Source organism: Bufo gargarizans, chromosome 9 (assembly GCF_014858855.1).
Source record: "Bufo gargarizans isolate SCDJY-AF-19 chromosome 9, ASM1485885v1, whole genome shotgun sequence".
Lineage (NCBI taxonomy): Eukaryota > Metazoa > Chordata > Amphibia > Anura > Bufonidae > Bufo > Bufo gargarizans.
Genome location: NC_058088.1, coordinates 25,426,747 through 25,453,604, shown reverse-complemented (window position 1 = coordinate 25,453,604; position 26,858 = coordinate 25,426,747). Strand labels below are relative to the sequence as shown.

The window sequence follows — 26,858 nt, the reverse complement described above, 5'->3', positions numbered from 1 at the left end:
GCACCCACCACGCAGGGACCTGCCATGTTGCATGCCTCATCTCCTTTGCAGATTCCTGCGGGCGCGCCCCTGCAGCCTGTAATGCTGGATCGCTGCTTGGGCTGCAAAATAAAAAAAAGAAGTATTTATTAGGACAAGACCCCTGAGGAGGGGCAGAGCCAGCCTGGGGCTTGGATTTTACAGCGGACACCTAAGAGGCAGTCTTGTCCTACGTGTGGGGTGGGGGCAGAAATGTGCAGCTTTGACGTTACAGCACCCGGGTCCTGGTGATTTTCTGTCTTCAGTTACATGTATGAAGGTTTTGGAAGTGTAACGTGTCACAAGGCTGCGTGGTTTAACCCTGAGTGTGCTGGAGGATGCAGCAAACACTCCCCCTTTGGAAGTGCAATTAACTTGACGAACGCAGGCCGACGTGGCCCCCGCCGCGTTCGATTGGCAGGCTCGCCAGTGCATCGCTGGCTTCCTAGAAAGACCCGTGCGCTTTTGCACACTAGGCTGAGCCGCACCTGGCTCCTAAAGGAGAGTTATACATTCAACGTCTGATAAAATGCCCCTATATTCCGCAGCATGCGTTAGAGTATGTTGAGAGTTGTAGTTTCTCAACATCCGTAGATCGTTTACGCTAGCTTTAGTGTCCTATATGTGTGTTTCATGCTTTCCGGTCTTTTTGGGTCATTTTTGGCCAACTTTTTGTCCTGTGTATTAAGCAGCGTTTTGTTCTTGTGCCGCAAAATGAGCGTACAGCGACTTTCCCCTGCGGCGCCTCAGTATGTATGGGTGGACGCAGGCTTAGCTCTTCTGTTAGTATTCGAGGCATGTACAGTAAGGATTACACGGTGCAGCGTGCCGCGAGCGAGGCCCCTTTGCGCCTGTAATCGTGTGGAAAAGCGCAGCGATCCCGTCAGCCCGCCGAGACGTCCCTCTCTGTAGGATTGCTTATACTGTAATGCCGCCAATTAGCATAGGTATTAATGTCTTCACACGGGGCAGAACAATTTGTCTCGTTTTCCAGTAATTGAATAGCTTTTTCTCAGCAGCTTTTTGTGTCGCAAAGGAGCCGACGAGGGGAGCGAGCAGCAACAGCTGGATCAATGAGACACTTACGTACAGTTAGGGGGCGCACTAGTGGGGGGCTATATGGACTAAGCTGCATTGCATGATGTTACCACGTGCTCCTCAGCATAAGGCCTCCTGCTCATGACCGTAGCCGTTTCGCGGTCCGCAAATCGTGGATCTGCGAAATGCGGATGTGGTCCATGTGCATCTTGCAATTTTGAAGGGACCCACTGTAATAACAAAACAAAAAAAGAAGCCTATTCTTGTCCACAAGAAGGAACAGGACAGGGTCTATAATATGCGTCTTGGCCGGCCAGATGCGGGCAGTACACGGAGGACATCTGTGTACAGTCAATTTTCTTGTGGACCCATAGAAACAAATGGTTCCTGCAAAAAATGTGGATTGGACACGTTCCTGTGCGTAAGCCCTATTTTACACAAGCGATAGAGAATGACTCGGGGTCTGTTCAGGGAAAAAACGGATGGTTTTGCCTGCGTATTGAGTCTGTTTAGTCTGTGATTGCGTTCTCCAATTAATTTTTCTCCGCGGTGCTGCATTCCGTTTTTTATCTATTTTGATCCATTCTTGTAGAATATCCCTCAACAGCTCCTACTCCCCCCTATCGGTGAAAAACACATTGGATCCGGACAGCTTCTGTTTTTCACACAAGCCTCATTCACTTCTACGGAGCCAAATTGGTGAAAAACGTATAATATAGAACATGCTGCGATCTTTCCTGAACGCAGAGATGATCAGTGATAAACGACGCTCTGGTACACAGACCCGTCCGGGTGCTATCCGTTCGTAACAGGCATCGCGTCGCGGCCTCCTCCAATGACTGACTGCCCTTGTACATAATAACGTGTTGTCCGTAACGATCATCCCGCGCAGGAGGGAGCAGATGTAGTCAGCACTGGCATAAAGACGCAGGGGAATGTATTGTAGTTTTTTATATTTTTATTTTGGAGGAAAGCTGATGAAGGCCAAAAAGTTGAGGCCAACGCCGTGGTCGCTGTGAATGTCTTCACACGGACCATCGGAAACTTTTCAGTGTTCCAGACACCGTATACACGCGGGTGGCATCTGGGCACAGGCTGGTTTTCCTACAGAACCTATTCATCTGAAAATTGGCACAGGATGGTGGATTTTGCGATTTTTCTCTGCACACCTCAATGATCAACTTGTGTGAATTGCCCCATTGATGGTGGCCGTCCCAAACTCAGACAGCACCCGGACGAAGATATAGTTCAACCGAATGAGCCTGAGAGGCTTCCATGTCATAACTTAATTGTTTTTTTAACGCTAATTTGTATGGTCTGTTAGGCCACATGGATGTCCTGGTGGCAAGTCCTCTCCTAATAGCAAAGAGTCAGTGCAAACAATGGCACCCACTCCTGATTCCATGGTGGCACTTCGCATTACTGCATTACCAACCTCACGCTTTCCACAGCGGTGGTGTTCTTATAAGGTGTAGGGAATAAAGAAATGTTATTTGCTTGGCTTGGGAATGGTAAGCACGGGTCGTACAGTGGCTCAGTGGTTAGCACTTTTGCCTTGCAGCTCTGGGGTTTGGGGTTCAAATTCGTTTATATGTTCTCCACGTGTTTTTAGCTTGGTTCCTCCCGCACACCAGAAACATACAAATGTGATGACATTTTCTGTACAGGTCTGTGTGAATAAGTCGGCGCCATCTAACTGTATAAACTAAGTAAGGGTCACACCCTCTCCCCTGTATTGACTGGTCTTTTTGAACCTTCCTGTCTTATAGGGAAGATGGTGAATTGGAGGAGGGTGAGCTCGAAGACGACGGAGGCGAGGATGCCAGCCATGTTCCCGCCGAGCCTCTGCCTCCGAAGGAGAAGGAGGAGAAACATCACAGTGAATCTGAGGAAGAGAAGTCGCACCGCAAACTGAAGAGAAAACGCAGAAAGGAGAAAGAGAAGCGAAAAGCAAAGAAGAAAAGAAAGTCAAAGCATAAGGTAGGTAGATACGTAAAATGGCGGATGCCATGTTGACGCAGATGCGCATGGCACATATGGCGTGGCGGGTTTGCAACGTGGACGTTGTGAGGGAACCTAGGACTGGTACTTGTGTATGATGCACTGATTTTGTTCCTTTTTAGCGTCATGCATCCTCCAGTGAAGACTATTCTGACTATAGTGATGAGTCGGACTTCAGCCCGAGTGAAAAGAGTCATCGCAAATACAGAGATTACAGCCCGCCATACCCTCCGGTGAGTGCTATGTGCGTTTTTGTGACACACACCATCTCATTTCCAGAACATTTTATTGTACAGTACTCCACGAGATTACCACATTAAAGAAGCACTGTTTTTTCTTCTTGTGACCCCAATTTGTAAACTACACAAGGTAGAGGGGAGTGCATTTTGCAGAATAAAACGACTCTGTTCCCCGCTGCTGCATCACGTGGCCTGCGGTCCACTGGACTCGAACAGCGCCGTCTGTGTCCGATTAAAGTCTATGAGAGCATTGATGTGAATATCATAGACTTGCATCGCAAGCGTTGCTTCTAGCACAGCAGCTGCTGATGACTCCGGTGATCTTGGTTGCAAGTCGCATGATGCAGCAGTGATCAGGAAAACCTGGAAAAAAGAGCCTTTTTTAAAGTTCATTTAGGGATGAACCTTGTAAGTTGGAACTATTGTACCTTGAGACAATAACTATGGAAAACTAATAGTTCCAAAGCACCCAAAATGTCAACCCAGAATTTGAAAAAGTGAAGATAAGCAGGTAACTAACACAGATAAAGCAAGTCCGTACTTATACCTGTCAGGAATGACTGCTGGAAGCAAGAAATCACTCTGTGGAGGACAGGAGCTTCTTCAGGGTCCTGTCCACGACACACAGGATACCATAAAATGAAGGTGCCCTCAGCGGGCATCCACAGATGAAGGGCAGTACAGATCATGTAGTGCCGCACTGTATTGTAAGACAATCAGTGACTTCACTTCAGTAATACAGGTTTTCTACCAGTGAAATCCCCTTGCTGGGTTATCCCATGAAAATTATTTATCACTTATGGTTTGCTGGTGGGCTAACAGCCGGGACCCTCTGCAGTTCTGAGAACGAGGGGTCCTATCTAATAGAAAGTTAGTACTCAGGTCAGTCCACTGCTCCATTCACTTTTATGGGGCTCTGATGTTGTCCTAGCCTGTTCATAGGTGATAAAAGATTTTTTTGTGGAATAATCCCTTTTAATATCTATGGAACTGACAGAGATAGCAGAACGCTCTGCTCGGCTGTCTTTGTCAGTCCCGTAGACTGAAGGGAGTGGCATTCTGCTTATGTGAACACCGCTCCATTGTAACTCCTCCAGAACTGGAGCTGGGGACCCCCATTCTAGCAATTGGTGGGGCCTCCAGGAATCACACATTTGTCTCCTGTCCTGGGATAACACCTTTAAGTTGCCCATAGACATCAGGTTGAATTTGGCAAATCCACTGTTGTTTATGGTGATTAAAGGAGCAATTGAGTAACTAAAAGTTACCCCCTATATACTAGATGGGGGATAACTAACTGATCGTGGGGTTCTGACTGATAGGACCCCCACTCATCCAAAGAATGATGGTCCCGTACGCTTGTCATGATGAAGTGGCAGGTCATGTAGGCCCTTCTCTATGGGACCACCGGATAGACTGCTGTTTCCAGCAGTCCCATGCAGAGTGAATGGAGTAGGCAGGGCATATCCTTGAAATTAGTTAAACCATATACAGTGGCTAGGGGTTAACTTTTTAAGTACCAAAATACCGCTTTATACATAATTACTGGGGTTGTAGTTTTTCTGGGTCATAAGAATATTACTTGGTAAATGTTTGCATCTTTCTCTACCCGGTGAGTAGTAATGTGACATTGCTGAGGAAATGGTGCCAGTAAATGGTATTCGCTTGGCACTTTTCTTAGCACTGTCTGTATGGCTGCAGTTGGTCTCGCTCCATTTTATTCACAAAGGATGCATTTCCTTTCTTGCTCCTTTTCCAGGACCCATCAATATATGTATATTCTATATTCTGATGTCTATATGACATGCGTTAAGATAAGAGAGCGTTAAAGGAAGTGTGCGCAGCAACCAAAGGTCTTATAGCTAAAGCTGCCTATACAATATGTGTCCAACTCTGCTAAGGCTATTATTTTTAATATATTTAATTTCCTTTTAAGCCACACCAGCAGTACCCGCCACATAATGCCCCACCCCCCAAAAAGAGCTACCACAACATGGACAGCAAGAACTACGGCATGTACGACGAATATGAAAATGACCAGTATGGAGAGTATGAAGATGAGGAAGGAGATGATATGGGTAAAGAAGATTATGATGATTTTGCTAAGGAGCTGAACCAGTACAGAAGGGCCAAAGAGGGCAGCCATCGTGGCAGAGGTATAAAACACATGAAAAGAAAATGTCTTGGGATCAAAGTTGCAGCTTGCTGTTATCCTAATTCTCTGTCCTGTCTGTGATTTGGCCTTATCCAGCCTTGTCATAGAGACACATTTTGCTTGATGTCTCTTGTGTGTATTGGCATTGATTGATATGGCCCCCATGACAAGACTGAGTACAAAGCCTTGAGCACAGGGCATTACAGGGGTTTTCCGAGACTTCATAACTGATAACCTAGCCTCTGGATAGGTCATCAGTATCTGATAGGTGTCCGACCGTGGCCTTTTTTCAGGTTTCCCTAGGCCAGTGACGACACGTTTATCGGTCACATGGCCCGTGCGCAGCTCAGCCCCATAGAAGCGAATGAGGCTGAGCTGTGATGCCAATCACAGCCTCTGTACGGCGCTGTGCTTGGTGAGCACGAGAAGGCCGCAGCACTAACAGGAGTGCCAGTGCCTTCTCAAACAGCTGGGTGTCAGACCCTCACCGATCAGATACAGATGACCCATCCAGAAGATAGGTCATCAGTTATAAAATCCTGGAAGTCCCTTTTAATGAGGACCTTTCACCGCTCCTGACATGTCTGTTTTAATAGCTTCATGCATTCCCCATATAATACCAATTCTGGAGAATCTATTTGTATGATTCTAACTTGTGTTAATATTTTAGTATTTCTACTATAAGTTATTAATGAATTGCTATTAGCCTTCAGTAAGGGCACAGAGGGGCGGTAACAAGTTGGGTGTGTGTCCCTGACAGCACTGATTGGATAGAGTGAGTCTGTGCAGGTACACCCCCCTCCAACTGGTTACCGCCCCTCTGTGCCCTTACTGCAGACTGCTAGCAAATCATCCATAACTTCTAGTAGAAATAATAAAGGAAACGGTAGACCATAAAGCCATAAGAATAGATGCTCCAGAACTGTTATTACATGGGGAATGCATGACGCTATTAAAACAGACATGTCAGGAGCGGTGAAAGGTCCTCTTTAAGTACCTGTAGAATATAGTGGGCTCAAACTTTGATAACTAAAATTTCTAACGTGCACTAAGGGTACAGCAGAGTTTCCGCAGCAGAATTTCCACTGTGGATTTTGCCACGTTTCCGCAGCAGAAATTCCACCTTCAAATTTTACTCTGCATTGGAAAGTTTGAAATTTGCTGTAAAAATCTTGGCAACAGAAATTGACATGCTTTATACTTCAATAATTTTCTTTTGCGCCCTGTGAAGGAGATTTTTTATAAAATCTCATCTATTTTAGCATTAAATACAGCTGAATAAGTGTGTATAGTGCTGTATTGTAACTCCGTTACCGCTTTGCTTCTAGGAATGAGAGGACGGATTAAGTTGATCCGAGGTCGGGGAAGAGGGATGATGCGTGGAAGAGGAGGCTATAGGGGGAGGGGAGGCAGAGGGAGAGGTTACTCGGGAGAGGAACACCAAGAAGATGAAGAGATATATGATGAAGAAATGGAGGTGAGTGGCACATATGTTAGCGTGGTAACCCCTCCTATGATAAGTTTTTAATCAGTGTAAGAAATATCCCCTCTGTTTTAGTCCACGTGCACACGAATGTATTTTCGGTCCGTATTTGTTCTTCATTTTTTTGCGGATCAGATGCAGACCCATTCATTTCAGTGGGGCCACAAAAGATTCGGACAGTACATGGTCCATTCTGCGGTCCTGTAAAAAAAAGATAGAACATGTCCTATTCTTGTCCATTTTTTTTTTTTATTTCAATATTTTTTATTGAATTTTACATGTGTATATAATGCATAAAAGTAAAACAAAACCGTTACAGATGTACATAATGTCAATGGTAATAAATGACATTTGGAGAACTTGTACAAAGGAGAAATCATGATATCTGCAACTGTGAATGATATTACTGTCGTGTAGAAAAATACTGGGAATCAAAATAAAAGGTAATAAACAGTCAAAACAAATCTACTGGTCACAGAGGGCGTCTTGGTTTTGATTTAGTGCACTGTGTGCTGAGGATGTTATAGGCATAAAATTGAGCCAAGCCTGCCAAAACCAGTTAAACTTTTCAGGACTATGATCTTTGATAGCCACCATTTTTTCATATAGACAGTTTTGTTGCACCCGGTAGATAGTTTCTGACAAGGTCGGGACTTCGGTTGATTTCCAATACCTAGTAATGTTAAGCTTCCCGTTGGTATCCAACGGGAAGCTTAGTAACAATGAATAGATGAGCCATCGGGACCCTGTAAGGCCTTGGAATATCTTGCATATACATGAAAAGGAGGGCCCAATATTGTGAAGGTTCGAGGAGTAGGCCAGACCAAAGACACTGTCCCATAAGTTTGTTAGTTTAGGACAAGATCATAGGACAGAAGCGTACCTTTAGCTCCACATTGGCGCCAGCATAAATGGGATGTTCCAGGGAATATTTTGCTAAGCCTGTCAGGGGTTAAATACCACCTCAGGCAAGTTTAGATAGCTGCTTCATAGAGAGTCATACTGAAAAAGGTGGTTGAGATAAATCTCAAAGCTGGTATCCAACGGGACGCAGGAATTGAGTTATTCAAGTCCCTGTCCCATGCTAAAAAGGAGGTAGATTTTTGAAAGGATGATTTGTCACCCAAACTCATATATATTGGTTTAAGACCTGGGGCTTTCATGGATATTCTAGTGGATCCCCATAGCTCAAATAATTGCCTATTGTCGACAATTACACAAGGGTTATGTGATTGTAACAGATGACGGACTTGTAAGTATTTGTAAAAGTCAGTGCGGGGAAAAACCAAACTCTTGCTGAAGATCTGTAAAGGACTTAATAGTTGTGAAATCTACTGAAGACCTCGTCATCTCCAGGATAAGAGATCGGTATCGGGAAGTTTCATCTCTAATAATTGCAGGGGAGATATAGGTGATACATCGATAGTTATGGGAGCACTTCTGTGGTGAAATGTGTGCCAATGGTAGAGCGCCACTGCTAAAAGGTAGGGTAGGTTAGAAGATTTAGTTGAAGAAGGGTTCAAGCAGTCGATTAGTAGAGTTCTAAGATGTTTTGAGTGGGCTAAGGAGGATTCTATTTGAATCCATGGAATAGAAGGGTTCCTATCCAACCAGCCAAAAAGGAGGTTGACTTGTGTTGCCAAGAAGTAGTCTGCTAGATTCGGTAGTCCCAACCCACCTCCTCCTTTGGCTTTATTTAGTGATGAGGGGGATATTCGTGGTTTATGCCCTGTCCAGACAAATGAGTTGAGAAGACCTTGTGGTTTTGTAAAGAAGTGGGAAGTTATTTTGGGGACTATGCAAAAAATGAATAAAAGCTTAGGCAGAGTTATCATTTGAAAGGTAGCAATACGGCCTACCCATCAAACTTCAGATCTGCCATAGGTATCTTCTGTGATGATATCTAAAAGAGGGAGGTAATTGTATTGTAACAAAAGGGGAGTAGAGGCTGTTAGGTTGATGCCCAGGTATTGTATATGCGTGGTTTGCCAATCTAGTGGGAATTTAGACTTTAGTTCTAGTATTTGTTGGGAAGGGATATTAAAGTGGAGGAGTTGGGACTTATTTTCGTTCATTTTGTAATAAGATAGACGCCCAAATTCTTCTATAAGTGATAGGGCAGCTTCTAATGATGTTTGGGGAGAGGAGAGGGACAGAAGTATATTATCTGCATAGTGTTGTTTGTTATTAAACTTGACACCTGCGATATCAGTGTGTTGTCTGATAGCTTGAGCCAGGGGTTCAATGGCCAAAACAAAAATTCGGGGGGACAATGGGCAACCCTGACGGGTTCCATTAGAAATTGGGAAATTAGGGTACTTTCACACTTGCGTTTTTCTTTTCCGGCATAGAGTTCCGTCACAGGGGCGTTATACCGGAAAAGAACTGATCAGTTTTATCCCCATGCATTCTGAATGGAGAGTAATCCGTTCAGGATGCATCAGGATGTCTTCAGTTCAGTCATTCGTTGCATGCTACGGTTTTATCTCCAGTGAAAAATACTGAAGGCATGCCTGAATGCCGGATCCGGCATTTTTTCCCATAGGAATGTATTAGTGCCGGATCCGGGTATTCAAAATACCGGAGTGCCGGATCCGGCCTGCGCATGTGCAGACTGGTAAAAATGGGAAAAAATATACAAGACGGATCCGTCCTTGCAATGCATTTGTGAGACATATCCGGATCCGTCTCACAAATGCTTCCAGTCAGCGGCGGATCCGGCAGGCAGTTCCGACGACGGAACTGCCCGCCGGATCACACTGCCGCAAGTGTGAAAGTAGCCTAAGATGACACCGCTCCATTTACAAAAACTCTCGCTGTAGGGACTGAATACAAAGCCTTAAAGAGGACCTTTCATCAGTTTTGACATAGGCTAATTATGGTATTACATTGTAGGGCGGCCCCCACAGATGCCATGGGTGTTTGTTTTTTCTCCCAGCCAGGGAGAAGAATCTCGCCAGAACTTGAGCTCCTTCTCCCTGGCTGTGAGCGGTCCGCTCTGATTAGATCGCGCTCACAGCCAGGGAGAAGGAGACGCCCACAGCAGAAGACTGCGCCTCCTCCCCATTACGAGCATACTGCTCATTACAGCACCCCAAATCATCAGGGGGGCCACAGCGGACGAACAAAAAAATACACCCATGGCATCAGTGGAGGCCGCCCTACAAGGTAATACCATAATTAGCCTATGTCAAAACTGATGAAAGGTCCTCCCTAAGCCTAATTGCTCCAGGACCGAGAAGGCATAAGACCAATTTAAGCGGTCAAACGCCTTTCTCAGCATCCAGCGTAATCAAAAATGCAGGGCTCTTTTCACGCATAATGTGGTCAAGGATGTTCAGCGCCCTTGTGTTGTCTGTAAGCTGCCTGCCCTTAAACCCCACTCGGTCTATACCCACTAGTGTTAGGAGAATTTTTGAGAGTCTATTCGCAAGTGCTGTAGCATAAATCTGGATATCTGTATTCAAGAGGCAAATGGGTCTGAAATTTTGGGGTTTATCTCGTGTCTTGCCAGGCTTAGGTAAGGTCACAATGGTGGCAGATAACATTTCTTGTAGAATTGCTCCCTCTTAAAATGCCTGTGTAAACCTTGACATCATATAAGGTAATGGGGGGGGGGGGGGGCAAAGGCTTTATAATAAGCATTAGATAATTACTCAGGGCCGGGGGACGTATGCAGAGGCAGGGATGAGATAATTTGAGATATTTCTGTTATTGTGAAGGGGAGCGATATCGAATTCTGTTGTTGTACATTTAATGTGGGGAGGTTAAGGAAGGACATAAAGGAGTTTATCTCCTTTGGGGTGGCCTGATGGGTTTGCTGGGATTTTTTCAGGTTGTGTAGGGATGAATAATACTCCATGCATTGATTGGCTATGTCTTTAGGGTTTATATCATTTACTTTTGTCATCTGAGTGTAATAAAAAGTGGATTCTGGATTTAGCTAATTTCTTTTTAATCCGACCGGCTAGTAATTTCCCTGCTTTATTATTCTGGGAGTAGTAACGGGCTTTCACTGAGAGGAGTTGTTTTTCATAGCGATGGAGAAGACATTCTGTGAGTTGTAATCTCAAGGAGTTAATCTGTGCCTTACGTTCTTCAGTAAAGCAGGTTTTGTTCAGAGTTTCTAATGTGGATAATTGGGAAATAATAGCGTCTACTTGTCGCTCCCTTTCCTTTTTCGCACGGTGTCCCAACTTAATAAAAATACCCCTTATAAAAGCTTTATGAGCATTCCAGAGGCTGTATGAGCTAGACACAGAACCCATATTTAAAGGGAACCTGTCACCGGGATTTTGTGTATAGAGCTGAGGACATGGGTTGCTAGATAACCGCTAGCACATCCGCAATACCCAGTCCCCATAGCTCTGTGTGCTTTTATTGTGTAAAAAAAAAGATTTTATACGTATGCAAATAAACCTGAGATGAGTCCTGTATGTGAGATAAGTCAGGGACAGGACTCATCTCAGTTTTTTTTTTACACAATAAAAGCTCACAGAGCTATGGGGACTGGGTATTGTGGATGTGCTAGCGGCCATCTAGCAGCCCATGTCCTCAGCTCTATACACAAAATCCCGGTGACAGGTTCCCTTTAAAGAAAAGTACTCTGATACCTCTTTTTCTAGAGCACATTTATGAGTGGGGTTGGATATAAGAAAGCCGTTACAACGCCACAGAGTATCTCTGACATTATAGGTTTCTGTGATAGATAAGGGGATCGCGGCATGGTCTGACCATTTGATAGTTTCAGTGGTGGAGTGAGAGGCTAGCTGTAACAGAGATCCGCCTAGAAGATCTCTATGCGAGAACACATATTGTGCACAGAGGAGAAAAAGGGGAAATCATGCTCTTGGAGGTGGCGAATCCTTCATATATCATGCAATTCTTCTCTATGCAACAGAGGACCCAGGACTGCCCTGTGGGCCCTAGAGCGAGCTGTAGAGTCCACTGCTGCATCTGGGACCATATTAAAGTCACCACAAAGTAATACATGGCCCTGTTTTATCTTGGGCTACTTTCACACTCGTGTTTGGTGTGGATCCGTCATGGATCTGCACAGACGGATCCGTTCAGATAATACAAACGTCTGCATCCGTTCAGAACGGATCCGTTTGTATTATCTTTAACATTGCCAAGACGGATCCGTCTTGAACACCATTGAAAGTCAATGGAGAACGGATCCGTTTTCTTTTGGGGATCTGTCCCCATTAACTTACATTGTGTGCCAGGACGGATCCGTTTGGCTCAGTTTAGTTAGGCGGACACCAAAACGCTGCAGGTAGCGTTTTGGTGTCCGCCTCCAAAGCGGAATAGAGCCAAACTGATGCATTCTGAGCGGATCATTTTCCATTCAGAATGCATTAGGGCAAAACTGATCCATTTTGGACCGCTTGTGAGAGCCCTGAATGGATCTCGCAAACGGAAAGCCAAAACGCGAGTGTGAAAGTAGCCTTATTCATTTTTGCTAGGAGTTTGTTAAAAAAAAATAGCATCTGTTGTTTGTTGGGGGCATAAACTGCTACCACGTATAAATGGTGTTATTTAGACCACACACATTAATAATAAACCTACCATTTGGGTCTTCAATAGAGGCAATAGGTAGGTAGGCAATTGAAGATTTAAAGGCTAACACAACCCCTCTTTGTTTTCTATGATAATGAGCTTGTATGATATAGGGTAGTGAGTGGTGGGTTATTCTATGGGCATCTTGAGGCACAATATGTGATTCTTGAATACATAGGACATCAGCAAGCCATTGAATCGCTTCTCTCCATACATAAGAACGCTTTTGAGGGCTATTAAGTCCTTTGGCGTTGAGAGATACTATTTTAATCACCATGATGCCGCCATAATGTGTTGTACTTGCCTAATAAGTGTGACAGACATCACAAGCGTGTAGAAAGTGTGTAAGGGGGAATCTCTTTTCTGAGACAAGAATTGCCCAATGTGGCCCAGTAGTAAAACTGCATTAAAAGGGAAATAACAGAAACGAAACAAAGGAACATAATTCTTAGATGTAGAAGTAATAATCCAGACTGTAGTTGACCTGAATTAGTCATCCTAGTACTGGATGAATAGATAAATGGGGATCACAGTTTGTGGTATTGCCACTAACCAACATGGCGCTCTACGACACTGATGAAAGATCAAAGCGGTCAATGTTCGGTCCCTCAGCGGGCACCAACCGTTCACCACCCTGGCTCCAGATGGTGCGGTAGTTGCTTATGAGATGCAATAGCTTCCGCAACTGAAATGTTCCAGGATTTCAGTAACTTTTGACCCTCTCCCACTATAGTAATAATGTATTGTTTCCCATCATGAAGGAATAAGATTTTCACTGGGAACCCCCACTTGTACGCCATTTTGTGTTCCCTGAGAGCCGTAGTGATTGGGGCTAACACTCGGCATTGGCGCAAGGTTGCTGCTGAAAGGTCTGCATATAATTTTACCGTTTGATAGGGTGCCGGCAAGTCTGGCATTTGTCTTGCTGCAGCTAGGGCGGCTTCTTTCATCATGGGAGTCAATAAGTTGATTGTGAGATGTGGCAAACTCACCCATCTTAGTGTCAACATGCGACACACGTGTCTCAATTTCTGCAATGGAGGACTTGAGAGGGGTAAGCAAGGAGGAGAAGTCCTTGTGAAGGGCTGAGCTGAACGCAATCAGCATGTCTTTCAATAAATTCCCAGAGGCAGGCTGATCAGATATGGGGAGAGTCTGGAATACACCAGCAAGGTGGCTCGCTGGGAGTGGTTCAAAAACTGGGCCTACCTTATTTACGATCTCTTCTTGGAGCTGCGGCCTCTGTTTCGCCGGACTTCTGGTGGATGGAGAAGGCGGTGAGATAAAGGACTTATGGGCCCCATCTAAAGGTGAGGAGTTCACCGATCTCCGCTGCGGCTCGGTGGGAGAGCCGGAAGATGAAAAGGTGTGATGGTCCCGGCGGGGAGAATTGGCCTCTATTGAAGTCAGAAGCGGAGATGCTGGTGGCTGCTTGGAAGATGGCGGGAGGACGCCAGAGCCCACGTTTTCTGCTTCTTTATCAAAGTAGAACTCCAGCTTGCCTTGTTTTTGGGGAGGTCTTTTCCCTCTAGGCATCTTGAAGGAGTCTTTAGATTCGGAATGGAGACAATCAAGTTGGCGATAGGCGAGGCACCACACTTAGGCTACTTTGTGAGTTCCGTTTGAAGGCTCTCACAAGCGGCCCCGAACTGATCCGTCCAGCCCTAATGCATTCTGAGTGGATGCGGATCCGCTCAGAATGCATCAGTCTGGCACCGTTTGTCCTCCGCTCCGCTCAGCAGGCGGACACCAGAACGCTTCTTGCAGCGTTCTGGTGTCTGCCTGGCCGTGCGGAGGCAAACGGATCCGTCCAGACTTACAATGTAAGTCAATGGGGACGGATCCGTTTGAAGTTGACACAGTATGGCTCAATTTTCAAACGGATCCGTCCCCCATTGACGTTCAATGTAAAGTCAAAACGGATCCATTTGCACTATCCGTTTTTGTTCATGGTAATGCAAACGGATCCGTTCTGAACGGATCTAAGCGTTTGCATTATAGGTGCGGATCCGTCTGTGCAGACACCAGACGGATCCGCTCCGAACGCAAGTGTGAAAGTAGCCTAACAGGACGCTGTGTGCCGGAGCTGAAGGATTATGTGGCCATTCCGCTCGGCAACCAAACCACACCCCTATTCTTGTCCATTTTGTGGACAAGGACTGGACATTTCTACAGGAGTTTGGAAAAAAAATAGTGACACGCACACGGCCAGGATAAATGTAGATCTGCATTTTGTGGACTGCATAACGGATACGGTCGTGTGCAGGAAGCCTTATACTACATCTGTCTGAGGAAAGTAGCAGCCTACCAGAAACAATGGTCTAAGCTAAATGTGCTTTACCGGTGTTGGAGCAAACATGCTATTGTCTTAAACCAGATGTAGAAAATGTTGAATCCTTCCACACCATGCCCACTTCTTCAGACCTGGTTTCCACCTGTGATCAGGGAAAAGTCGCAAAGGATCTTTGGCCCGTAATCTGCGCCAGAAATACACCTTGTTACAGTTTCACATAAGGGGTTGGGGCTTTGAGCTTCTGCTACTTTTTAGTAAACTTGCTGGTATTACTTTGTTCTAGTACGGCGATGAGGAGATGATGGGCGATGAAGAGTATGATGACTACTCAAAAGAGCTGAACCAATACCGCAAATCCAAAGGAGGCCGAGGTGAGCCTCTACTTCTAAATGGAGAAGCTGGAGATTATAGAACACTGTTAGGGCTTTGATCACATTGCTATATTCCACTTTCAGGTTTCTATAGGCCTAGAGGACGTGGGCTCCGTGGGCGAGGATTTAAGGGCATGATTCGTGGTAGAGGAAGAGGCAGAGGAAAAGGAAACGATGAGGATGAATACTATGAGGAAGATGTAAGTACAATTCTTTTCGATTATTTGACTTTAGAAGTCAGGGCCAGGCGTGATGACATTTTTCACTGGCTGGCCCTGTCAATCAAACTGAAGAGGGCGCAGCATTTGCAGAGAGAGCGGAGCCTCTTGGAGTAACGGCCAGACCCCCGTTGCTCCTAGAGGCTCTTTTGTAGATGGTAAAACATCATTTTTCTCAACAATGCGGGCACATATGAACATGGGACCAACATATATGTCCTCAGCTGCCAAGTGCACATGTAACAGGTCAGCCATTGTCATAGGTACAAATCTGCCGACAGATGCCCTTTAAGTGCACCCATTGGAATTAGAGACTGGATGATGGATGGAGTTTTTGAAATATGACAGGAAGTTCAATAGAATGAATAAACCTATATGGTGAAACAATGAAAAAGCCACTTATGAGCGTTACTTGGGACTCCGGGAAATCAGCTTTGAACTGACACAAATATTCCTGTATACTGTAGTTGTGTATATCAGATATAGACGAGTCTTCTCACAATCCTTTTTGTTGACTAGGATGGAGGAATGTACAGAAATGACTACGATAAGTCGTACCACCGGCATGACAAGAAAGGGAGAGTCATCTGTAAATACTTTGTGGAGGGCAGGTGCACCTGGGTGAGTATATTTAGTTGCCCACATTTTGTCTTCTTCTTTGCAGAGTCCCTTCAGTTCAGTGGACTTTAATTGTCTGACTATTAATTTAATAAATGACCATATTTATAATGTCATCGCCTGTTACTGCAGTGTGTCTATAGTGTGCTTGGAAAGGGTAGTCTGCTTTAGGATGGTCATATTTAGGTACACTACTAATACTGTATATGGTCGTCTGTTTTCTTTTTACTTTTAAGGGGAGTTAGCCATAGACTATAGATAACTGTGGGACACATCCTTCAGCTCGCCAACCCTGATTCTCTCAGCAATATGTATGTTCTGCTAACCTCCGAAAAATATTCCTGATTGCTTTTATCTTATTTTCCTGCAGGGGGAGCATTGTAATTTCAGCCATGACGTGGAAGTACCAAGACGTCGTGGGCTTTGCAAATTCTATATGACGGGTTACTGTGCCAGAGCAGATAACTGTCCGTACATGCACAATATCCTTTCCAAGTTTCTTGGTTGTGTGTATCTGCAAATGGTTGTAATCTCATCTAATTCTGGAAAAAATGTTTATATATATTATAAAAGCCTGGGACCACTGCCAGTTCCAGACAGTGGCACTTCCATCTGCTTTGCTCTGCCTGTACAAACAGTAAAGGGGCCATAGCTCCTCTGCACTCCTTTGTTCTGATGATCATCATGGTTTAAAGTCCTGCGGATCCGAAGGCTAATTCATCAGTTGAAAAGCCCCAAATAACCCATTTCAATTTTAATATTTTTTGGTTAAAACAATCCCTTCCTGCATGCCCTATGACGACAGATTTCAGCAGACACCCGGCATGCATAGAAACAATTTATCCCTTCCCCAATATTAACTTGATTTCCTTCAGCAAGATGAAACTAGGGACACCTCCCTTAGGCTACTTTCACACTCGCGTTTGGTGCGGATCCGTCATGGATCTGCACAGACGGATCCGTTCAGATAATACAAACGTCTGCATCTGTTCAGAACGGATCCGTTTGTATTATCTTTAACATAGCCAAGACGGATATGTCTTGAACACCATTGAAAGTCAATGGAGGACGGATCCGTTTTCTGTTGTGCCAGATCCGTTTTGGACCGCTTGAGAGAGCTCTGAGCGGATCTCACAAACGGAAAGCCAAAACGGCAGTGTGAAAGTAGCCTTAAAAGGGTTTTCCAAGAGTTTTTTTTTCCGTAGGGGTCCGACACCCAGGGCCCCCACCAATCAGCTGTTTGAGAAGGCACTGGCTCTCACAGTAGCACTGCAGCCTTCTCTCAGCTCACCAAGGACAGCGCCGTACATTGTATAGCGGCTCTGCTTGGTATCGCAGCCCAGCCTCATTCACCTCAATGGGGCCGAGCTGTGCCTAGGCCATGTGACCGATGAACGTGATGTCAGACGGCCTAGGAAAAGCTGGAGCGCCGCTGCCTTCTCTAACAGCTGATCAGTGGGGGTCCCAGGTGATGAATCCCAACCGATCAGATACTGATACCTATCCTGAGGATAGGTCATCAGCAAAAAAAACACTTGGAAAACCCTTTTTAAATGTTGAAATTTACACTGCCCTGGTTTAGCACTTGGTTTGTTTTTTTGATCTGATCTGTGAGATGCTTATAGTTTGTTCTCCTTAACATTTCGCACATGACTTCCCCTGTAAGGTATTTCACACTACAGGCGGCTGTGTTAATGGCGACGAGTGCATGTTTTCTCATGAGCCTCTGACGGGTGAGACCCAGGAATTGCTTGATAAGGTGAGTAGAATAGTGAAGGGTACACGGCGGGGAGCATATAGCTTAGTCTTCATGTTAGTAGTTCAGTCGTCTTTGTGACTTGCTAGTTGTCAATCAATTTATACATTTCCTGGAGGAATGACAGAGGAGCGGCACAGTGCAGAATTGTTAGAAAAGTTAGTCCAGAATTATTTTATGAGAACTACAATTATTTACTACAAGGACAGGAAAGGTGACAGGTCCCCTTGATAGAAATAAATTAGTTTGTGGGTAATTTGTTTTTTGTTCATGAATAAGCCCACAATCTTAAAGGGGTTGTCACAATCAAATGGTAATAAAATAATATACGATTTCAGACCCCCCCCTCCAGTAATGCTCCTCTGAACCTCACTGCCTCTGCAGCCAGGGCTCATGACGTACCACATATAACCTCTGCAACCAATCACTGGCATGAGACTGCTGAGGCCAGCAATTGCCTGCAGCAGTCACATGTGGTATACGGGCTTGTCACCGCTGCAGCCGTCTTAATAAAGCCCTGCTGTGTGGATCAGAGTGGCAGCACTGGAATGGAAGGGGCTCAGGGCGGTGAATGTAATATATTGTTTTTAAAGCTTGCCATGCACTTTACAATTTTTTTTTAATAGTCTGATAACCCCTTTAAACTAGTTAACTCAATCTAAAAATGACCATATTGCATAAGTTCAGACCATGCTAAGAGTATATTATTTCTCATCAGATGTTGGCTGAAGATGCAGAAGCTGGTGCAGAGGATGAGAAGGATGTGGAGGAATTGAAGAAGCAGGGAATAAATCCTCTACCTAAACCACCCCCCGGAGTCGGGCTCCTTCCTACACCGTCTGCTCCTACGGGATCTTCTGGGCAGTGTGAACCATTGTCCCCAACATCTATTATACCTAATGCACCCATATTGACCTCTGACAATTCTAACTCTGCCCCACTTCCTGGTGGTCCTGTAATAGGTGGTCCAATTCCTGGAGGACCAGTTTTAGATATCGAAATGCCTGGAAGTCCTTTGTCAGGAGCTTGTGGGCCAGTTGATGAAGGCCCTATGCTTGGAGGTCTCGGTGGCCCAATGCCTTGTGGCCCTATGCCAGCTGGACAGATGCTTGGTGATCCTATGGTTGGAATTCCAGTTCCTGGAGATCCCATGTCAGGAGACCCAATGCACCTGATGCATTTTGAGCCTGGTGAACCCTTATCACCAGAAGGCCCAATACCCCCTTATCCAGGAGGCCCTATGCATCCCTACCAGGGAGGCCCTATGCCAGTTGGACCTGGAGGTCCAGTCATGCCCCCAATGCCGGATGGAGCTGGTGTTACAATGCTTGGAAGCCCAGGTTCTGGAGGCCCAACAATGGAGCAGATGCCAGGAAGTCCCGATTCTGGCTCTTTGGATTCACAAATGTGCCAACGAAAAATACCTTCACTATTTGAAATTGTAGTGCGTCCCACTGCCCACTTGGCTCACAAATTAGGTGTTAGGTGAGTTATGATAAATAGGTTGGCTTTTTTGTTATATGTATGTGAGATCTTCCAGCGTTTTGATGTCTAATTATTATTTTTATTATTTTTAGACCACCTGGTCCACCAGGCGGGCCTCCAGGACCACCTCCACAAAGATTTCCTGGACCATTGCATCCTGAAATGGGTATGGAAGAAGGTCCCCCTATAATGCCTTATGGACCCGAAGAGGGCTCTGAACTTATAGGCGATGGTCCTCCTGCCCCAGACTTTTACGGCGAATATTATCAAGACCCCAGTATGGAAATCGGCCCTAACATGATGGGAGACACAGGTATGTAAACCTTTCAAACTCAGGTCGTTACAAATATTTAATAGTTTGAAGCTTTTATTAGACCTGTTCATTAGCCAAAATTTGTTGAAACTGCCAACACAGGCTAATGTACTGGCATCTGGATATGTATACCAACACAATATATTACATTAAAGAGCATCTGTCAGCAGATTTGTACCTATGACACTGGCTGATCTGATATATGTGCACGTGGCAGCTGAAGGGATCTGTGTTGGTTCCATGTTTATATGAAGTTTTTGTATTTGCAAATGAGCCTCTAGGAGCAACAGGGGAGTTGCCATTACACCTAGAGGTTCTGCTCGCTCTGCACTTTGATTGGGTCAGGCAGTAAAAACATCATCAGGCCTAGTCCTGTCAATCAAAGTGCAGAGAGAGCAGAGCCTCTAGGTGTAATGGCAACTCCCCTGTTGCTCCTATAGGCTCACTTGCATATATTAAAACATTATTCTCAGTAATGAGGGCACATATGAACATGGAACCAACATGGATGCCTTCAGCTGCCAAGCGCACATGTAACAGGTCAGCCAGTGTCATAGGTACAAATCTGCTGACAGAGATACCCTTTAAAAAAAGGTATCCCATCATATACCAGACCAACAGTGGCTATATGGACTCTCTTTTCACCTCTGTCAGATAAATGGGGCCTCCTGGATACTTTTATCTTTGTGACAGGAGCAGCTACATTTTTTTAAAAACATATTTTGGTATTATATATATTTTATGTTATTAGGTGTCTATGAAGATTTTGGTGGGATACTGGAAGACCCCCGACAGTTCCTTGATCAGCCTCCAGAGCAGGGATTAGAGAATCCTGATGCACCATCCAATTTCAACAAAGGAAATATCCCTGACTTTTTGCCCTCTGCCCAGCGTGCCCTTTTCTTGCGTATCCAACAGAAGCAGCAAGAAGAAGAACGAGCAAAAAGGTCGGCTGGAAGCTCCCTGCAAGAAAAGGACAATGAAGAAGGTGAGTAAAATATCCTTTTTAACAATTGGCAATAAACTGGAAAAAAAAGTCCTGGATTTAATTAGCACTGACACCTGCTGGTGATTATGGATACTGCACTTTAGGCTACTTTCACACTTGCGTTCGGGGCTCCGCTTGTGAGTTCCGTTTGAAGCTCTCACATGCGGCCCCGAACGGACCCGTACAGCCCTAATACATTCTGAGTGGATGCGGTTCCGCTCAGAATGCATCAGTACGGCACCGTCTGTCCTCCGCTCTGCTCAGCAGGCGGACACCCGAACGCAGCTTGCAGCGTTCGGGTGTCCGCCTGGCCGTGCAGAGCCAAACGGATCCGTCCAGACTTACAATGTAAGTCAATGGGGACGGATCCGTTTGAAGTTGACACAATATGGCTCAATTTCAAACGGATCCGTCCCCCATTGACTTTCAATGTAAAGTCTGGACGGATCCGTCTGACTAATTTTCAGACTTAGAATATAATGCAGACGGATCCATTCTGAACGGATCCCATCGTCTGCATTATAGGAGCGGATCCGTCTGTGCAGACACCAGACGGATCCGCTCCGAACACAAGTGTGAAAGTAGCCTAAGTTTGATCACCCTGTATATTAGTGTACAGCAGGGATGGCCATCCTGCAGCTCTCCACCTGTTGCAAAACTAAAACTCCCAGCACGCCCAGAGTAAAATATTCCCACAATGACGATATTAAGAAATTTATCGCGATAACGATATATATCGCAATAAATGCCCATTAAGAAAAAAAACACACTCAAAACATGTACTCGTGTTTTCTTGGTGCCCCCATACATTATAATGTCTCCTTGATGCCCCCATGCAGTAATATGTCATAGTTGCCCCCCCCCCCCCCCCCCCAAATCTGATGGATCAGCCATCTTCACTGCTCCCACAGAAAATGGGACATCCTAGCTGGAAACCCTGATAAGTAGGTTGTTTAGAGTGTGCCCATGATAGGTGCACATTGTCAGGAAGGGCACTTTGGAATCATAAAGATGCCGTTTAGTCAAATAAAACATTGGGGATCATTTACTAAAGACTGGGGCTTCCCATATGGGTTTTAGTCCCTACACACTACAGCCATATTACCGCAGCCCCCAGAGTGCAGCGACTGTTCTCAGCCCCGGCCTCTCTGTGCAGCAGCCCCTAGAGTGCAGCGACTGTTCTCAGCCCCGGCCTCTCTGTGCAGCAGCCCCCAGAGTGCAGCGACTGTTCTCAGCCCCGGCCTCTCTGTGCAGCAGCCCCCAGAGTGCAGCGACTGTTCTCAGCCCCGGCCTCTCTGTGCAGCAGCCCCTAGAGTGCAGCGACTGTTCTCAGCCCCGGCCTCTCTGTGCAGCAGACTCCAGAGTGCAGCGACTGTTCTTAGCCCCAGCCTCTCTGTGCAGCGACTGTTCTCAGCCCCGGCCTCTCTGTGCAGCAGACTCCAGAGTGCAGCGACTGTTCTCAGCCCCGGCCTCTCTGTGCAGCAGACTCCAGAGTGCAGCGACTGTTCTTAGCCCCAGCCTCTCTGTGCAGCGACTGTTCTCAGCCCCGGCCTCTCTGTGCAGCAGACTCCAGAGTGCAGCGACTGTTCTTAGCCCCAGCCTCTCTGTGCAGCGACTGTTCTCAGCCCCAGCCTCTCTGTGCAGCGGCCCCCAGAGTGCAGCGACTGTTCTCAGATGCGGCACCCAGAGTGCAGCAGACTCCAGAGTGCTGTGACTGTTCTCAGCCCTGGCCTCTGTGCAGCCATGGATGGCTTCAGTAGCATCCCAGCTGCTGTGGTAACCGATCGGAGCCCTGAGATTTCACTGCTGGGGCTCCGATCAGAAGATGGGAGGGGATCCTGTGGCCACGGCCACCAATCATTATAATACTGGGGGCTTGGGTGCACTGCACCACCAGTGATTATAATTTATAATACTGGGGTATGGGGGGCGCACTGCTCCACCAATGAATGTAATTAACCCCATAATACAAATATAGACTGCGGGTGCCAGCCATTTAGAGGCATTCAGCACTGTGATGTGTGTCTGCCCCATGATGTCACTAAATTACAGCAGTAATTAAGAAATGGCGATATCGCCGTTTCTTAATACCACGGTATATCGTGAATACCGATTTATTGACCAACCCTAGCCCAGACTGCCTACAGCTTTCAGCCTACAGCAGGGCATGGTGGGAGTTGTAGTTTTACAACAGCTGGAGAGCCGCAGGTTGGCCATCCTTGGTCTAGAGTGCGGTGGCAATAGAATAAATATCCATTGCAACTGGAAAACCTGCTGCTGTAGATGAGATGAAGTATGTATGTATGGAGGCATTGCCTATCAGATTCTAGATCTGCAGGATTTCCTGACCTGTCGCCTGTTTTCAGCTTTCCTGCTGTTGTATGGAGAACATAGAACATGGCCGTCTCCTCACCGTCTCCACTCACTAATCGCTTCTTGCTTCTTTCTTTTGCAGGTGATACCGGTAACTGGTACTCCAGTGATGAGGAAGAAGGCGGAAGCAGTGTGACTTCAATACTTAAGAATTTGCGGCAGCAGTCTTCTAACCGCACTGCCCAGCAGGTCCCTGCAAGAGACGCTGGTGCAGGTGTTCATGTTGATCCCCGTTTGCAAAAGAGTCAGGCCAACACAGCCAGCCGCCCCACTGACCCACGTATATCTCGCGATCCTCGCCTTTCGCGAAACGTTGAATCCACCCCAGCTGAGGCAGGACCCACTGACCCAAGACTGGCCAGACATGCACCCCAATCCAAACAAGACTCCCCAGTTGGTAAAGTGTCTGCAGAAGAGGATGAAACGGAGAGGCTTCTGCGTGATAAAACCGTTACTATACCTTTGGATCCTCTCCCCGGCCAGACATTGAGAGACCCACGCTCCCAGTTACAGCAATTCAGCCACATCAAAAAGGACGTAAGTTTGAGCAAGCCAAGTTTTGCCAGGACTGTTTTGTGGAGTCCTGAAGACCTTATCCCGCTGCCCATTCCCAAACAAGACTTCATCCCAGTGCCAACTACACTACAGGCTATACCAGTTGTTGATCCTCGACTGAACCGTCCCGCCACCTCAGCTGCTCACGACCCACGTCAGCGGGCATCTGCCCCTGATGCACCAGCAGCTAATTCTAGCCTCCCAGATTTCGAACTGTTATCTAGGATTTTGAAGACTGTCAATGCTGCCTCTGTAACGACGACCCCTGCACCAGCACCTGCCGAGAAACCTTGTGACCCCCGAACACGCAAACCACCGGCTGACCCGAGGCTGCAGAAATCAGCAGAACCTCCAAGGCCTCCTGAGCCCAGTCAACCCCTCCCAATATTACCTGCTGCTGAAAGCACACCAGCCATCGCCCCCTATGATCCCCGTCTGCTGACTGCGGGCGGGTTGAGCAAGCCTAGTGGTCAAAGTAATGTTCTGAGCAGCATCAGTTTGTATGACCCCAGGACAGGGAGCAAGACCTCGACTGAAGCCGCGCCGAGCGAAACGGCATCTAAGGGACCAGAGAACAAAACTGCCAGTAAGTCAAAGGAGCCGCTGTTTGTGCGCAAGTCTGCCCTTGACCAGCTAGACACTGACAAACCAAATTCGGAACCTGCCACGGACCGATACAACAGTTACAACCGGCCACGCCCTAAGGGCCAAACCGCTCCTGAGAGCAGCCAGCCCGCTGTCCACAACTTCCCCGTGCCACCTGTCTATGGGCTGGTCAAGCAGGCCGCCAAGTCCGGCAGCGGCAGCCCATTTGCAGGCAATAGCCCGACGCAGGAAAGTGAGCAAGATGCTGGTTCCTTGAAAGATGTTTTTAAAGGATTTGATCCCACAGCATCTCCTTTCTGCCAGTAGTGTTCAGAACAACCCGAGCGCATAACACCTATATACCTTCTTTTTTTATAGCCTTCCACTACTGCTTGCGTTAATCCTTCTGTACATAAACCGAAAATGTAAAGTCTCGGCAATCTGTTTTTAATGATTAATCAGTGTCTTGTGTTGTGGCCGATGATTTTCTTTTTGTACATTATTTTAAAGTTCCCTCTCGCAGTATACATCTATGTGTATGTATATATTCCAAAGAACAAAGCAACGTAAAGAGGACCCGTCAGCTCTCCCGAAATTTAGTAAATTCCCCATAAACTCACAATCCTGGATCATCTTTTCCCAGACTCTGCATTGCGCCATTCCTGTGTTATTCCTACTGGAAATGTATGAATACCGTCCCTCTTTTCTGTAGCATGCGTCTCTACCCACACTGGCACTGTCAGCACAGCATGAACTGTGTGTGTAGGGATAGCACCTATCGACAAGGGGAAGAGTAAGGCTAGGGCTACCCGGCGACGTGTTGCAGAAAAGTCGCGCGCCATATTTTTTTTTTTATGATGAAAGACAATGGTGTTGCACTGCGACACGACAGTTGCAAAAAATCCATACAAGTTGGCTTTCTGTTAAACTGTCTCGCCGCAGTGCGACACCATTGACTATCATTACAAAGAATGTGCGACACATCGCAGTTTAGTTGTGCCCTTTTTGTGGCGCGACTTATTGCTGCACCACACTTGTTGCCGTGTAGCCCTAGCATAACACTCTGTTATCAGTACACTTCCAGGAGGAAGAACAGAGGGATGGCATAGTGTGAATTCTAAGAAATGATGCTCCAGAGTTGTCTTTTGATGTGTAATGCAGATATTTACTAAACCAGCCATGTCGGGAGACAAGTCCTCTTTAAAGGGGTTGTCCGACTGTTTTTTTTTTTTTTTTCTTGATTGGTGGGGGGTCCGACACCAGTGTTCACAGCAGCGCTGCGGCCCTCTCATAGCTCACCAAGCACAGTGCCGTACATTGTATAGCGGACATGCTTGGTATCGCAGCTCATCCACATTTAAACAGCTGATTGGCGGTGGTTCCGGGTGTCGGACCATCACCGATCAGATACTGATGACCTATCCGGAGGGTAGGTCATCAGTAAAAATGTCTTGGAAAATCCCCTCAAAAGGAAGAATCCCAGTCTGTATAGTCCTCTTCCGTCAGCGCAAAGCACACATTGTGTGAACAGGCAGCTAAGTTCCTAATTAACTGTACAGAAAGCTGGTTACGTTCCCTCATCTGAAGTCTGAAATGCTCTGATTGTCCATCCTACCAGCCGGGGTTTGTGAGAGGCTTGGACTGGATGTGACAGACGCACCACTGTACATATATATATATTTATATATATAAATATCATTTTATACCACATTTATGTATTTGCTGTACTCTACAGAGAAACAAGTAGACAAAACCAAAAAAAAATAAAAAATGAAAAAAAAAGTATTTATAACCCAAACCATGAATCTTGCCATCTGAGTATTGTAAATTCGTTATTTAAGAGTCACCCCAACCCAGCGCCATCTATTTTTTATTTTTTTTTCCTTTGAATGCACTCAAGAAATTTTGAGTTGTTTTCACATATCGCAAGACATTTTTAAAGACGTAATTGAATAAAATGGGCTTCAGGCTCCATATATATCTTTAGGGTCATTTCCAATCATGTGGGTTTCTGCAGCTATCTGTACAGGATCAGGGTGATGAGAAAGGTTAGTCTGTCTGAATATCCCCTTCCTCTGTGTATAGGCCATCATCGCAAGTGCATATTTCCAAGTATTAGGGAAAAAATGGTTCATGTATTAATAGATAATAATGCATTGTCTGTGTGTAAATATCAGTGAATGACCGGTGCAGAGAATAAATGGAATTTTTTCATACTGATCTTGTATTGCTTTTGACTTCACATAGGATCGGTGTGTTAAAGAGGCACTCCAGCCATGGAGTGTGCTCACTGGTGTATGGCGTCACTTAATGACTAATGAAAAAATAATAATACATCCTATAGGACACGGCAACCTCTTTCTAACAAAGCTAGAACCATCCCTGTACCTCACATGGGTCCAGAGATCTCCCCATTCATTGCTCCGCTAGATTGATATCAGCACAAAGGGAGTGTCCTCTCTGCTACAGCTCAGGGGGCGTGTCCATGCTCTCCCTATCACAGCTCAGGGGGCGTGTCAATGCTCTCCCTATCACAGCTCAGGGGGCGTGTCAATGCTCTCCCTATCACAGCTCAGGGGGCGTGTCAATGCTCTCCCTATCACAGCTCAGGGGGCGTGTCCATGCTCTCCCTATCACAGCTCAGGGGGCGTGTCCATGCTCTCCCTATCACAGCTCAGGGGGCGTGTCCATGCTCTCCCTATCACAGCTCAGGGGGCGTGTCCATGCTCTCCCTATCACAGCTCAGGGGGCGTGTCCATGCTCGTGATAAGGACAAAGAAATAATAAGAAAACAAACAGCAGGTGGC

The 26,858-nt window shown here is 46.1% G+C and overlaps 1 protein-coding gene across 4 annotated transcripts in view; it reads left to right on the top strand.

Moving 5' to 3' along the window:
• Positions 1 to 26,858, top strand: part of ZC3H4 (zinc finger CCCH-type containing 4) — a 42,437-nt gene that overhangs the window by 6,988 nt on the left and 8,591 nt on the right. For 2 of the 4 annotated variants that reach the window (XM_044305557.1, XM_044305558.1), the window contains exons 2-14: positions 2,826 to 3,036; positions 3,180 to 3,290; positions 5,233 to 5,452; positions 6,780 to 6,928; positions 15,073 to 15,160; positions 15,245 to 15,360; positions 15,898 to 15,999; positions 16,367 to 16,478; positions 17,646 to 17,755; positions 18,471 to 19,237; positions 19,330 to 19,550; positions 20,302 to 20,538; positions 22,994 to 25,355. In XM_044305557.1, coding sequence (XP_044161492.1) covers positions 2,826 to 3,036; positions 3,180 to 3,290; positions 5,233 to 5,452; positions 6,780 to 6,928; positions 15,073 to 15,160; positions 15,245 to 15,360; positions 15,898 to 15,999; positions 16,367 to 16,478; positions 17,646 to 17,755; positions 18,471 to 19,237; positions 19,330 to 19,550; positions 20,302 to 20,538; positions 22,994 to 24,378 — 3,829 coding nt within the window. In that variant the 3' untranslated portion in view covers positions 24,379 to 25,355. Of the gene's footprint in view, positions 1 to 20; positions 291 to 2,825; positions 3,037 to 3,179; positions 3,291 to 5,232; positions 5,453 to 6,779; positions 6,929 to 15,072; positions 15,161 to 15,244; positions 15,361 to 15,897; positions 16,000 to 16,366; positions 16,479 to 17,645; positions 17,756 to 18,470; positions 19,238 to 19,329; positions 19,551 to 20,301; positions 20,539 to 22,993; positions 25,356 to 26,858 lie in introns of those variants that run through there. The other 2 variants (XM_044305559.1, XR_006391220.1) reach the window with 2 other exon arrangements.